Source organism: Cnephaeus nilssonii (genome assembly GCF_951640355.1).
Source record: "Cnephaeus nilssonii genome assembly, chromosome: 10".
Lineage (NCBI taxonomy): Eukaryota > Metazoa > Chordata > Mammalia > Chiroptera > Vespertilionidae > Cnephaeus > Cnephaeus nilssonii.
This window is the reverse complement of record NC_137081.1, coordinates 44,740,887-44,755,875: the sequence shown is the minus strand read 5'-3', so window position 1 is coordinate 44,755,875 and position 14,989 is coordinate 44,740,887. Positions and strand designations below refer to the sequence as shown.

At 46.0% G+C, this 14,989-nt stretch overlaps 1 protein-coding gene across 11 annotated transcripts in view; it reads left to right on the top strand.

Annotated features, from left to right (window-relative positions):
- The window catches only part of RAPGEF4 (Rap guanine nucleotide exchange factor 4), a 269,856-nt gene that overhangs the window by 246,475 nt on the left and 8,392 nt on the right, over nt 1-14,989 (top strand). For all 11 annotated transcript variants that reach the window (XM_079782132.1, XM_079782138.1, XM_079782137.1 and 8 more), the window contains 4 exons: nt 992-1,082; nt 4,785-4,835; nt 5,615-5,702; nt 6,110-6,174. In XM_079782132.1, coding sequence (XP_079638258.1) covers nt 992-1,082; nt 4,785-4,835; nt 5,615-5,702; nt 6,110-6,174 — 295 coding nt within the window. The remainder of the gene's footprint in view (nt 1-991; nt 1,083-4,784; nt 4,836-5,614; nt 5,703-6,109; nt 6,175-14,989) is intronic.

Genomic DNA, 14,989 nt, shown 5'->3' with positions numbered 1-14,989 from the left:
GTACCTGGGCTAAATATTGCCATTCTAATAAGTGTCTTTGGTCTTGCCCCACAAGATTCTTATTCCCAAATATATATTTAGAAAAGATAACAATGGCATAAGTATAGATTCCGAATATATATTTAGAAAAGCTAATAGTGGCATAAGTATAGATTCAAAATGATCAGCTTCATTAGCATCAATAAAACACAGGGAAAATAGGTTATTTCTTTTCTGGTCAATTGCTTAGGTGTTTTTTTCTCAGCTTTAAAACTCCTTGAGTCGATAGGGATCATGGCAGGTACATTGACCTTTTTGGATAGATTAGAAGCATTTGCAGGGCAGCTGGAAGTAGTGATGGCTGCAGCACTGTGATTTCCTTGTTCTCTCTTCAGAGGAGGTGCCCAGCTTCAGGCTACAAGTCCGGACCTCATCAAGGACATATGCTTTCTCTGTTCCCATCTCATGAGATGTTTCCCTCGGGTCCCACGAGGCTTTCAGCAAGTTTTGGGGTATTAATAACCATCCCTAGGTCAGATATCTTAAAATTCCTTCTCAACACCTGGACTTAGCCCAGCCGGAATGGCTCAGTGGTTGAACGTCAACCTATGAACCAGGAGGTCACAGTTGGATTCCCGGTCAGGGCACATGCCCAGGCTGTGCTCAATCCCCAGTATGGGGCGTGCCAGAAGTAGCCAATCAATGATTCTCTCTCATCATTGACATTTCTCTCTCTCTCTCCCTTCCTCTCTGAAATCAATAAAAATATATTTAAAACAAAAACAAAACCTGGACTTAGCCCAAACCATCGCCTTTCTAAAATTACAGTGAGAAACTAAACAGCAGAGCGTGGTCACCCACGTGGAACTTACACAGTGCGTTACATCTATCGTTGCCCGGTCTCATAAAGGAGTCTTGACGAATATTAATGGCTATCAGCAAATAGAATGCTAATGTTGTTATCTCACTCAAAAGTGGCATTTTACTCAAGCATGTGCCTCTTGTGTTTCAGCTGTAAGGAGTACAAAAATCTGAATTCCTTCTTTGCCATCGTCATGGGACTAAGTAATGTTGCTGTGAGCCGCTTGGCACTAACGTGGGAGGTAAGCTGCAGCTGAGATCCAGCTGTGACTTTTGCCTTAAGAAGAAAAACACAGGCTCACCAGTGAGCTTTATGTATAGAAATATCACTCACGCTCGTGTAACAATGGGAAAGGTGGGACACTGTGAGGGAGGTGACCTGTCTCCTTTTTCTAGTTGCCGCAGAGTGTGAGCTGAAAGAGGTACTGTCCTTTCGTGTGTGGAGGGGTTCTCAACTTCTCGGTCTATATAATGTAAATAATCATAAGTCTCGTTCCTAGGTGTAATGGGAATCAACAACAAAGGTTTTGCGCATAGATTCCATTGTTCTCTGAGGTGTCTGCTTATTACTTTCGCAATAAACCTTATTTATAATTAAGAGAAGACAGAAGATTTTTTTTTCCTCTAAGTAGTCATTTTGCTTCTGGGGGAATTAGCCAGAAGGCCAACTGTTTGGCCCAGCCGAGTACCAACTGCCTGGCAGACCTCTCTGTGGACGGAGGAACAGCAGTTGGCTGGTAGTCAGTTTGGGGCAAAAGTTATGCAAGTGTATTATGAACTTCTGTAGCAAATATGACTAGAGGTTTATTGATAGTTGATCATTTATGCTAGAGGACATCTTCACTTTTTTCATTAGCTAAGTACTCAAAATGTGCCTCGGAGTGTGAATTGAAAAAGGTATTGTGTACGGAGTAGGTATATAGTCAAAGAAATACTAAGCTCTAAGAGAACATGCACACAAAAATAGACTCTTACTAAAAATAAAAAGTCTGTGCAAGTGGGACACAGGAAGAGGGAGAGAAGGAGATAACAGAGACTGGGTTTGCATTGGTGCTTCGGGCAGCTGATTGCATCACTGAATGTTTCCGTGAAAGGTTTCCTTCCCCATCTCCCTTTTGACACTGTTTTCTTCAGGGGAAACGTTTAGAGGGCAGGTCCTCACACGTCCTTCTGTCTTGGTTTTCTCTTAAAATTCCAGGCAGATGCAGCACACAGCAGCTCATCCCCTGAATATAGGAATGAGGGCATTGGCGAGGCCCACGTGCCACGCAGCTGTGTCACCTTCCACCCAGAAGGACAGACTTAGTGCTGCCAGGGGAGCTGAGCGATGAAGCCACTGCACAGGCTCCCCTGTCCTGAGCCCACAGCTCTCGGTCTCTCTGGAGACTTGTGGGGCGGGGGTCCCCCTCAGATTTCCCCAACCTGTTTCCAGCGTCTGATCACCCCTGCCCCTAGAGTCCAAATGAGCTGGCTGGGGTGATCAAAGAAGTATAAAGCCTCATAGGGGTCCGGAAGGCCACGTGAAGGTACTGCACGACAGCAGCCAGACATGAAGGCTGAAGCATGTGGGAAACACTGTCGGAGTCCCCTTTCCTCCTAAAGAGGAAAATGGAGGCTCATTGGGGGGGATGCAGTCAGCAAAGGCAGAGACCTATCTGGCCAGTCCTCCTGTCTCATGGGGAATAGGAAAGCATCCCTCATTCTGTGAGCTTCTGTTCTCTTCCTTGCACGTTGCTGGAAAGAGGAGATTAACCTTTCATCGTTTATAAGCCTTTATTTTTTTTTAAGATGAATATAATTATATCACTCAGCAGAAAGATCTTTGATTTGGATTTATCTACCTGGACTTGCCAAGCACTCCCAAGGGCTTCCCTACAACTGCAGTGAGAACCGGATGGTGCATGAGCAGTGCGGGCACCAGCGCCTGACCCCCAACCACATGAAACTGTCCATGAGCAGACCAGAAAATCAAGTTAAACCACATGGCAAAGGCAGTGGATCAGAATAGAAGGGCAAGGCCGATCTGAGATAAAGCAAATGGCAGTGATAACCTGGAACAGGTCCTCGGCCCAGCAGCATTGACATTTGGGGCAGGATCATTCTCTGTGTGGGCTGTCCTGTGCATTGTAGGACACTTCGCAGCATCCCTGGCCTCTGCCTACTGAATACCAATAGCACCTGCCACCTCACCCCACCCCAATGACAACAAAAAATGTCTGCAGACATTACCCAATACCCAATATTCCCTGGGGTGTGTAAAAGTGCCCCCCGTTGAGCATCCCTGCTCTGGGGTGTAGGTAGATAATGGTATTAAGACCCAGAACATTGTTTTATTACCATATGCCTTCCTGCCTTTGACACAAAAGCCAGCTAAGTTGAGAAAGAGAACTAGTGTGAGAGGTCTAACCAAAATGAATTCACTTCTAATTTATAAAATGGCCTGTGTTTGTGGAACGTTATCTCCTAGTACAGTGGTCGGCAAACTGCAGCTTGCGGGCCACATGTGGCTCTTTGGCCCCTTGAGTGTGGCTCTTCCACAAAATACCACGTGCGGGCGCACACGTTCAGTGCGATTAAAACTTCGTGGCCCATACACAGAAGTCGGTTTTCGGCTCTCAAAAGAAATTTCAATCATTGTACTGTTGATATTTGGCTCTGTTGACTAATGAGTTTGCCGACCACTGTCCTAGTATGAAGATCGGGATACTTCCTGTGGGATGAGATCCTTGTGCCTCTTGATGCCCACCCCGCTTTCATCCCTTTGAACATCCCCTCTAGGCAAGGATATCAAGTTTCCCCGAAGCCTACATTGAAAATAGGCGCCAGGAAAATGAATTTGGCTTCCTAAAAACAAAATAATATATTTTACAATGACTAAGTGGGACTCTTTAAACTGACTCAGATATGAGGGGGAAAGAAGAAAGTTTTCCTGAGGATTGGTTGATGATGTCACTGTGCAGAGCAGAGCTGAGCTGGGAATCTCTGAGGCCCAGGACGGTCCGTGCTCCCAGTGCCGCAGGATGGCGAGCAGGTCACGCTGCTCTCTCTTGGGGTGGCCCAGCCGGAAGGGAAAAGCTCAGCTCTACTAAAAGCTTGGAACCTAAGCAGAGCCAGACCCGTAGATGGAAGACGTTTCAGTATCGACCTACTGCGGTAGATACGCAGGGACAGTCAGTGGTGTTGAATCATGTGCCAGAGTATAAACATAAGGAATCACTAAGTTGGTGGAGCTGTCCATGTTTGTCTGACAGCAGGGCTGGGAAATCCTGTGGGGGAAATGCCTGGGTAGGGAAGCGTGGCGCGTAGGAGAGAGGCAACAGGAAAGGAAGCAGGTGATGTGCATTCCAGAGGCTGTGACCACAGCCAGCTGTGTGACGTTGGGCATTTCATTTAAACTGTGGGACTTAATGTCTATAAAACACAGGTCTAATCTAGCCAAATGAATATTTATTGAGCACCCACTGTGTTCCTGACACTTGTTGGTACTAAGGATACAGCAGTAGACAAAACTGGTGAAAATCCCTGTCTCGTGAGCTCGAATCATAAGGGAGAAGGCTTAAAAAGGGAAGTTTCTAAAATTTTTAATCCTACTATTCTCTGGTCTGAATTCCTAATTGTGGGAATCAGAGAGTTTGATTCCAAAACATCTGTAATCTGGGAATGCAGTTCTCTTTATGACTAATGCATTTCAGAAAACATTATAAACGCGTGAAGACCAAAGCATCCGTAGTTACTTTGGGTTCAACTAGGTTAGGACTTTGAAAAGAGGAGTTCTCTGTATTCCAGAAGATTATCCTCAAGTGACGAGACAGATTACGGTCTGGCCTGTCCTAGAGCTGTAAAGAGCCAAAAGAAACACATTTCCCCCAGAAATGGTAGCACGTGATGCACATCTAGATATTGAACCTGACATGCGAGTGTGGCATTTTTCATTTCATTAACAGAAACTGCCAAGCAAGTTCAAGAAGTTCTATGCGGAGTTTGAAAGTTTAATGGTAAGTGACAGTGGCTCCTTTATTCTGTTCCCTGTCTGCATTAATCCAATGTCTGATTAGCTGAATTGAAGTTCTCATTTCAGAAATTTTATCTGTCCTTGTATGACTTTAAGAAGTTTATGATCCCGTTTTAGTGCTGCTAAAACAAGCATGTCTGACTAATGAATGGCACCCTCGGGAACTAACTTAAAGAGGACTTATGTCCCACATAAGGTCAATTTGTGTAACTAAGAAAAGCAGTGTAATAGGATCCTCTCCACCGAGCACAGGTTGGCTATGGGTTGGAAGTTGCATTTTTCTTGGCTTGCCAAAATTATTTTTCCTCACTGGCTGGGAGGTGTTAACAGACGGGAAAGGAGTGGGACTTGGCAGGAGTGATGGGATGGTTTCAGAAAGGGCAAGTCGGGACTGGCTGTGCAAGGCAGAGCGGAGGGCGATCGGAACTCGGGGAAGGAGCAGCGCTCGGGGAGAAGGGATGCTCCTGGTTGGGGTTTGTTTTACACGTTTTATATTTGCAATCAAAGGAATCTCCCCCCTGGATCCCTGCAGGCAAATCTCCCTTCAAACGTGAAAGGAAATAAAAAGCAAATTACTCTCAAGTCACATAAAGTTGTTTTAAAACACAAACCAGTTTGTTTAGCTAAGTCTTGCCTTTCTTTTGTAGCTTCACTTGATCCCGAACTCCCGGATTGTGGGATGACAAGGCGGGGCGTGTTGGGAGGTAAAGGGAGTGGTGCGTGTGTCATTAATTGCTCATCAGCCTCTCTGTTTCCCTGAAGGATCCTTCAAGAAACCACAGGGCCTACCGGCTGACCGTGGCCAAGCTGGAGCCTCCTCTCATCCCCTTCATGCCTTTGCTCATCAAAGGTAATTCCGAGAGAATGCACAGGCCGCGCCAGCGATGAGTAGATGGGAAAGGAAATGAACAAGAGCCCCATCAGATGGATCTTTGGGGAAGAATGATCGCATCCTTCCACCTTCTGCATCTCCTCTCAATCTTGATTTTTCTGAAAGGGTTGGGAAGGTGATTGGAGGAGCAGGAATCCACAATCTGGAAGCCTCGATAGTAAAACAGAGGGTTGGTGGGGAAATTTTACTAACCTCAGGTAAAATGCTTTAGAAAGTTAACCACCGAACATAAAAGGAACTATTGTCAGCTTTTTTCAACTGCAGTGTTATGCAAATCCTCCAGCATAATCTAATGGTGCTATTGTGGTTTCTTAGTGTGACATATTTCTGTTAGTGATCAGAATGTGACTTTTATTTCTTCGCAGATATGACATTTACTCATGAGGGGAACAAGACGTTCATTGACAATCTAGTCAACTTTGAAAAAATGGTACGTGCACGGTGTTGTTGTTTTTTTTTCAAATGAAATTTGCATCTGTACTAATAAAGGAAATAATTTTCCTATATGCTGCCATGTTAAAAGGGGAGTTACACATAAAGGAGTTTCGAAATCCTTGGTTCAAATTGGCTGCTAGTTTACTCTGTCAGTCTCTTTTGTGAGGTTGAATAGTATTTGTGCCGCGGCTCACAGCAGCAGCAGCTTTTACGCCTGTGCTTGGTCCTGGGCTGCCTGCTGCTAAAATGCAGAACGCGCCAGAGTGACTCCCGCGGCGTTGTTTTGCTGTAAGGTTTGTGGCACTTGCCTGCCCCAGGATGCCTTTGAAATGTTTACCTGCCGAACCTGACTTTAGTGCATGTAGGTAAAAGGCAACTCTATAGCCGATCTTTATTAGGGACTATTCATCTGAATGTGCATTGTTTGTTCCAATAAAGTTCACTGAAGTTCAGAGAGGGAACTTGAAAATCTTCATATCCAAACCCAAGATTTTTATAAAGAACACATGTGGAACTGGCACATATTCAGTATTTTTCAATCTTACTCCCCCCAAATACGCTGTGTTTTCTGGCATTAGTTACTTTGCAGTTTATGTTATCATAAAGCAGGTCATGCCAAAACTCTTATTTAGCTGCATAGTGCGTATTAATGGAATGCTCCATTGTCTTCCGAATCCTTTGGCTGCGGCCTGGATAGATGAGGTGTCAGTGTTGCATCTGTGGGTGAGCATCTGCCCGGGGCCAGGGTTTGCAGTGATGAATGTGGTTCTTGGGGAGAAGCTAAGAGCTTGGAGTTTGGGACACATGAGGTTCAATTCTCAGCCTCATCACTTTGCAGGTACCCCTTCTCTGCCGGTCAGTTTCCCCAACAGAAAATGGAGATCGTGCCTCCTCCATCTATCCCTGGAGAGAGTGGGTGGGTCCAGAGTATATAAGTATTCCTGCAAGCAATACAGTGCGATAGAAATCCTACCAGAAAACTGTTCTTCTATTTGCTTCTTGAAACCCAGCTCGCCTGAAGGTTCCAGGAGAATTGGAAACACCCTGCAGTAATCCTATAAGGCTCACACCATTTGACTTTGGGAATGAGCTTATTGCAACGCCTGGCCTGAAAAAGAAGTGCAGCAATTGCTGGGCACTAGGTTCCCATGTCTTAAGCTTCTTAAGAAATAGCACATGAGTTCACACTCTTCAAAGATACTCTATCCTAGAGGGCAAATATTTTCTCAGCAGTCAACCCCTTACCCCTCGCTCCAAGGGCAGGGTCCGGACATCTCTATTACTGTGTCAGTTTAATAATTCTTTGGTCAAAGTTTAAAAAAAAAATTCTTTGCTTACTTATTAGTATGAAAAATTAAACCTATTTCCCCAAAGAAAACCTGTTTTCCAGCAATGAGAGATTTAGCAAGTAGTTAAAGAACCTTCCGGTTGACTTATGCAGAAATGCAGACTGAGCGGTGGCTAAGCCAACCATTTGACTATAAAATATACATGTGCAAAGAGGCATAGAAGTCGGGGTTTCCTAAAAGAGATGGTTGAACTTTTTAGAACTTTGATCATTAAAGTTAACTAAACAGAACAAACAAGAACAGCAAGAATATCCATAAGGAGGATGAAAGTTGTTTCATCTGGGTTTTTAGATGCACCCATAACCTGCAAAGGCAAGGTCAAGATTGCATTCAGTGGACACTAAGGGAGTGCCCCTTCCCCATTTCTGCACTTCGTGCTCATAGCAGTGGACTCTTAGATGCCTAGCAGTGAGGAAAGAGGTCCTTTACCCCCTGCTCCAGGAAGAGTCCACTTTAAAAAAACCCACATGCACACACACACACACACCACACACACACACACACACACACACACACACACACACACACACTAGGGGCCCAGTGCACGAATTCGTGCACCTTGAAAGGAACTGTGGGCCACGAGGCTGCGGTGGGCACAGGGGAGAGTCTCAGCCCATCCTCCGTGGCCCCGCTCTGCCCCTCCCACCGCAGACCCTGGTCCCCTGTCTGCCAGCAGCCCTGCTCCTGCCACCACCGCTCCCACGCACTGCAGATACAGGTCCCGCACACACACACTGACTGCACGGAGCTATTGGGGCTGGCGCCAGCAATGGGTGCAAGCAGGCCAGAGCTATCAGCAGGTGCAAGTGATGGCTGCTGCCCCAATCACCCCTCAGGAGCAGAGGGAAGTAGAGAAGCCTTCAGGGGCGATCAGGACTGGCAGCCGCCATTCGCACCCTCTGATGGTGCCGAGCGATCGGGACCAGCGCCGAGTACCAGCAGTGGGTGCGAGCAGTGGCTCTGGCGCCGGCAGTGGGTGCGAGTGGGGCCATCGCCAGCAGCGGGTGCGAGAGGCGACTGCCAGCTCCAATTGACCTTCAGGAGCAGGGGGAGATGGAGAAGCCCTGAGGGGCAATCAGGGCCAGCAGCCACTGCTCGCACCCGCTGATGCAACAGGTGCGAGTGGGGCCGGCAGGTGCAAGTGCCAGGCAGGAGCAAAGAATTTTCAGTAACCACCAGAGGCTCACCCCAATGACAGCGACCAGCACCCCACCTTGGTCTGGCACCCCTGCTCACCTGCTTCACCATCCTGCCGCGGCCAACACCCACCATGTTCCATGTGTGCCCCCTGGTGGTCAGCGCACGTCATAGCGACCGGTTGTTTGGTTGTTCCAATGCTTGGTATATTTGCATATTAGCCTTTTATTATATAGGATTATTGAATTCAGTGAGGAAGGGAGAGGGAAAGAGAGAAACATCAATGGTGAGAGAGAATCACTGATCGGCTGCCTCCTGCATGCCCCCCACGGGGGATTGAGCCCACAATCTGGGCATGTGCCCTGACCGGGAACTGATGCTCAACCACTGAGCCATGCCGGTCATGCAGGAAGAGTCCACTTTTGCTTAAAAGCTACTGAATGGCTAAAATAACAGTTCAGCTGCAATAACAGAAACCCAAATTAACAATGGCTTAAGCCAGATATGTGTATTTCTATCTCACATTAAAGTCCATGCCAGTATGGTAGCTCTATGCCAGGAGGCAGCCAAGTTCCAGAATTCTCTTCATTTCACCTTCCACATGGTCCCAGGGGGCGACCGCCGGGACCCCATTCCAATGGAGGGAAGGAGAAAGGGAAAAGGCAGATACACGCTTCTTCTCCGCAAGGCTAAGACCTGGAGTTGAACTCACCGCTCGGCTCACATTTTACTGGTCAGAAATTTAGTCCCATGCAAGGGAAGGTAGGATATGTAGCCCTTATTTGGGGGTATCCATGTGCCCCACTAAAAATTAGGGGTTTTTATTACTATGAGAGAGATGGGGGAGGAAGGATACAGAAAGAGTAGTGTTGGTTCTCCTGCAACTATAACGTTTATTTCATTTGATAAATCATGACTGTTTAATTTTACAGTTGCCCTTCCATGATGTTACTGGAAAATGAAATATAATTTGAAAAGGTTTGATTATGGTTTTTAAACCTGGCTTTGACCAGCCTGGCACTTGTTGTCAACTGTCCAACTCCTTCTCTTCATACCCCCCCACCCGAGCCCCCGTGCCACAGCCACGCCACTGCCACGTCCAACCCCCACTAGTGGCACTGTTATTCCTGTGTGTCTTAGGGAAGGAGGCAGCTCCCTTTTCAGGTTGGTGTGCATGCTGCTTCCCAGTCAACCACCAGCAAGGCCAAGGTGCTGTGCAGAGCTGGCAGCCTGTGTGGGGCTGGTCGGCTAAGTCCCCAGAAGGAGCCCCTGCCAGGGGTCGAAGTCACCGGGGGAGCCGGGGACACTGATGCCTTCCCGTGGCGGCAGCATGGCAGTCACAGCAAACGACCGTGCCAACCCTAAGTATTTTTATTTTGAACCTCTTCACCCGTGAGGTATGAAGTGAGGATTAGAGAATTTGTTGCATATTGGTTTTCAGGACTTGTGAGTAGGAACAAAAGAGAATTCACACTCTGATCCTTATGCAAAAATAAAAATAAAAAAAGGCAGACATTCTTTCATTTGGGGGGAACATAAAGGAGTATTCAAAAAAATGTTTGAATAAAGCCCTTTGTAGCTTTCTGTGGCGTGCATGAATATTTATAGCATTTAGGAGGTAGACTAGCAATGGATTAGAGGATAATATGCTGGCCGGCTGCCACTCTCCCAGGCTGCATAAAGCATGCTGATAGCCACAGTTGCTACTGTATTAGGAGGTTGGTTCTATTTCAGACGTACCCATATTTAGGTGTATTTATTTATGAATGTTATTTTAAGGTAGTCATTTTATTTGGAATGAGAGGCATGGGGCAAACTTCGGTACTTCTGGAAACATTAACAGAGGCTAATTCATGAAGGAAGAGAAATGTTTTGAATCCTTTTATTTTTGTATTGTGGGAGAAGGGAAAATTACCCCTTCCCGTCTTGATGCTTATGGCTGGTGGAATAATGAAAAATGACATAAGGCAGATTAACAAGAGAAAATCAAGTTTAATATACATATACATATGGGGAATTCATATAAGCATGAAGAATTCCAAAGACAGTAAAGCAAAATAAGGCATATATCATCCTGGGCTAAGGAGAGGGAGGTAAGGATCTGGGATTTCAAAGGGAAATAAGCAGTTCACAGGGCGGTGAAAAGAGTCAATGTCTAGTGAACACACGTTTGCTGGGACATCTAGAGACAGTGGGACAGAGAGGACTTTGACCAAACAGACCTTGTGAGGTTGCTCCCTGTATATCACACCTCGTTCAGATTCAACTGTACAGTTGATGCTTGAAAACATGGGTTTGATCTGCGCTGATCCACTTATATGTGGATGTTTTGTCAATAAACATACAGTCTGCTCTTCATATCCCCAGGTTTCCATCAACGGATTCAACAAACCATGGGTTAAAAAAGTGTTTCTGATCCGCAGTTGGGAATCTGTGGATGTAGAGAGCCAACTGTATGCATTGTCCTACATCATTTTATACAAGGGACTTGAGCATCCTCGGATTTTGGTATCAGTGGGGTCCTGGAACCAAACCCTTGTGGATACTGCCAGATGACTATAGTTTAGTTTTGGGGGAGTCAAAAGTTATACCCAGATTTTCAACTGCACAGGGGTCAGCATTGCTAACCCCCAGGTGTTCAAGGGTCAACTATTGTTAACTCTGGTGATAGCTTCTTCCTGGAGCAGGCTTTCCATCTTAAATCTTTTAAGCAGTTAGAGGGAAGGTCAGAGGTTCTTCCCGAGCCTTCTGGGCCTTAAAAATAACCAGCATAAACCTGGCTGGAGTGGCTCAGTGGTTGAGCATTGACCCATGAACCATGTGGTCACTGGTTTGATTCCCAGTCAGGGCACATGCCTGGGTTTTGGGCTTTATCCCCAGTGGGGAGAGAAGGGGAGAGAGGATGCAGGAGGCAGCCTATTGATGATTCTCTCATCATTGATGTTTCTCTCTCTTTTTCCCTCTTACTTCCTCTCTCTCTAAAGATCAATGAAAATATGTTTTTTTTTTAATAATCAGCTTAAAATAATTAATATCCTAAAGATTCATATTTTGGGGTGGCAAACTCTGTTCTCCTTCATGCCATTATGTAATTAGCAACAATATGTTTTCTACCACCAATAATGCTATTACAAGTTCATGGAGAGAGCACTGGGCTAATACCAAAAGGAATCTCCAAGTAAAAATGTGGATGTTCAAACCCACCCCATTCCAAGACCTTCCCAACACACTAGAAATCTATACGAGGACTTTGAAAGTTGCCTTCTTCCTATAGAATTTGCAGACGGCTAAGTGCAGATTTTCCAAGGGGCACGTTTCAAAGCAATCAGTATGTGTACAGTGTCCAGGCAAAGAACTTTATTAGGAAGCATAAGAAATCCCAAAAGTAGTCCCCAATCTCTAGGAGATTATATGCAGTTGAAATGATAAAACATAAAGACATGAAATGTTAAAAATCAACAAAAAATATAAAAACCAGTTCAAAATGATAATGAAAGATGTCAAAAAGCAAACTGCAAAGAAATGTAACTTCATGCAGCCATATCAGAAGAAAATAAAACCGTATTAAATACAACAACGTAATATAATCAAATCCAGATTGTTCTTCTGAGCACCCATCCAGCCTCATCTCACATTTCCTCTTCACCATGCTCAGTCCAAGGCGGCACAACCAGCCTTTTTTCTTTTCTTTCCCACCTCAGGCCTTTGCACTAGCTGTTACCTTTGTCTGAAATTGCCTTCCCTTGGTCTTCACCTAGCTGGCTCCTTCTCATCATTCAGGTCTCAGCTCATGTGTCCCCTCCTCTGAGGGGTCTTCCCTGACCACCCTCCAGGTATTCTTCCACCCTCCACACCCTGCACTTTCAGATGGTAACCTTGTCTTCATAGCTGGTTGCACAATCTGAGATTATCTTTACTTACCTCTTCATTATTTGTCTCCCCACTAGAATGTGAATGTCTTAGACCGGGTATCTTATCTTCTTTGTTCACTAATATTTCTCAGCACCCAAAAAGGTGTTTTCATGTCATAAGTATGCAAAAAATATTTGTTGAGTAAAAGAATAACCTAATCATATTCCAGTGTTGGACTTAAGACAGTACACTAAAACATTTTTAAAGGATTTATGTAACAAAGATTTAATCCTAAAGTCTTTTCTATTTTATTAGGAAATTTGGGCAGAATGCACCAAGCATTTTTGCATTACTGATACTTTAGGCAAGAGGATCCCCTTAGCCATCTGTTCCTAACTGGACATTATTCTGTCTGCCCTCTTCCCTGTGGTGCTAGGACGTCTGTCCTTCAGTGTCCTTCCCTGAGTGCAGACACGCACAGCCCTCGGCATGTGCCTGCACGGCCATGATCCATGGTCATCATATGTACAATATACCATCTGTACACATGTGTATCTGTATGTCACACACCTCTTGGACATTAAAGACCCATAGCTAGGGGACAGGGCGCAGGGCTCTTCCTCAATGATGCATGTACTGAAGGCTGGCTCGACACCAGGCCTTATTATCTTTTACCCCTGGTCTTTGTAGTGCACTTCATTCTATTGAGTGGCTATCATGGACACAATCTTTGTAGCTGAGAGACTATATATTTCTAGATCTTGTTTGGGGGAAAAAATATTGGCCCCAATATATGAGGGTCCGAGTAAAATAATCAGATAGTGTAAGTGTAGAATCATTGACTGAGATTCTATTTTTGATAGGCATATAGACAGGGGCAAATCAGTAGGGGCAGAAATAAGAAAAGAGGGGATCTGGCAGGCAGTAAGAACAAGGATGGCGAAGAAGTCAAGGGGCAGAAGGGAAGACAAACTGTGGAGGGCAGGCGTGTAGAGAGGTCTGAAGTCTGGGGCAGCTCCCTGAGGGACTGGGCCGCTGAGGGAGGCTGTGCTGGCGGCCGTCTGTGAGTGGGAGGTGGGGAGAGTCACAGTGCAGGTGCCATTGCCTGGAGGGCCTGCCGGTCTGAACTTGAAAAGACCGTGGACTGTTTTCTTGGGGAGAATCCTCAGGGCAGTGTGATGAGCAGACCCTAGGGTGGTGATTCTAACCGGGAGGGGGCATATCAGAATCGGTTCAGGTGTGGAGAGGCGGTTCACGCGGTCCATCTGCACTGACTCAGAGCGCTTCCGAAGGAGCCTGCCTGTTCTCGCATTTAGCCCTGAATTACAAATCGCCGTTCTAATAAGCCAGGCGCTAATGGGAGTGCGTCATCAACCCCGGGTTTGCTGAGATAGGAAAGCCAGGAGAGAAGGCCTGCCTTGGAGTAGTCAGGTGCTTTCCCACTGCCCTACAGGAAAGTTGCCAGCCTGTTCCGGCAGGACCGGTAAGCCAGGGTCTAATTTTTGGCTCCATCCCTGCTGTGTCAGTTGGATAATGAAGCCTCGGTCTCCTCAACCTCAGTTTCTGCCAAGCCGAACTGAGAGCACCAGTGAACTGCTCGAGGCTTCAGTCTGCAGGATAGAAAGACTAACTAGATGGCTTTTAGTGGAGATAAATGCAAGATCCTTTACTTTGGCCCAGGACGTAAACTGCACATCTCCAGAGAAGGAAGCTGAGTCCAAACAGCAGCTCAATGCCCTAGGACAGTGGTCGGCAAACTCATTAGTCAACAGAGCCAAATATCAACAGTGCAACGATGGAAATTTCTTTTGAGAGCCACATTTTTTAAACTTAAACTTCTTCTAACGCCACTTCTTCAAAATAGACTCGCCCAAGCCGTGGTATTTTGTGGAAGAGCCACACTCAAGGGGCCAAAGAGCGGCATGTGGCTCGCGAGCCACAGTTTGCCGACCACTGCGCTAGGAGGAGAGATTTGAGTCACTGTTAGTTCAACAGGTATCAGCAATGAGACTTCTTAAAAATTGTGGACTTGGATGTGTAACTGCATCGAGAGCAGGGGTGGGGAACCTTTTTTCTGGCAAGGGGCATTTGGGTATTTATAATGTCATGTGAGGGTCATACAAAAATTATCAACTTAAACATCAGCCCGCTCTGTTTGGTCAAACATTTAGTTAACTCACCCCTAATGCCTTGGCAGAGCCAGACCAAATGATTTCAAGGGCCATCTATGGCCCATGGGCCGGATATCGCCACCCCTGGTCTAGATCAAGGAAGGAAATAATTCTTCTGCACTCTGTGATTTGCTTCGTCTGAGGAGCCCACTGACACCGTCCAGGAGAGACCAGAAACGTCCTTATGAAAAGTTGTGGAAGACACTGAGCATATTTGGTCTGACCAGAAAAGCTGTGGGAGTGGGGAGAGGGCCATGATAGCTGCCTTCAAGTATTTGAACAAGTATCCTGTTGAAAGGGA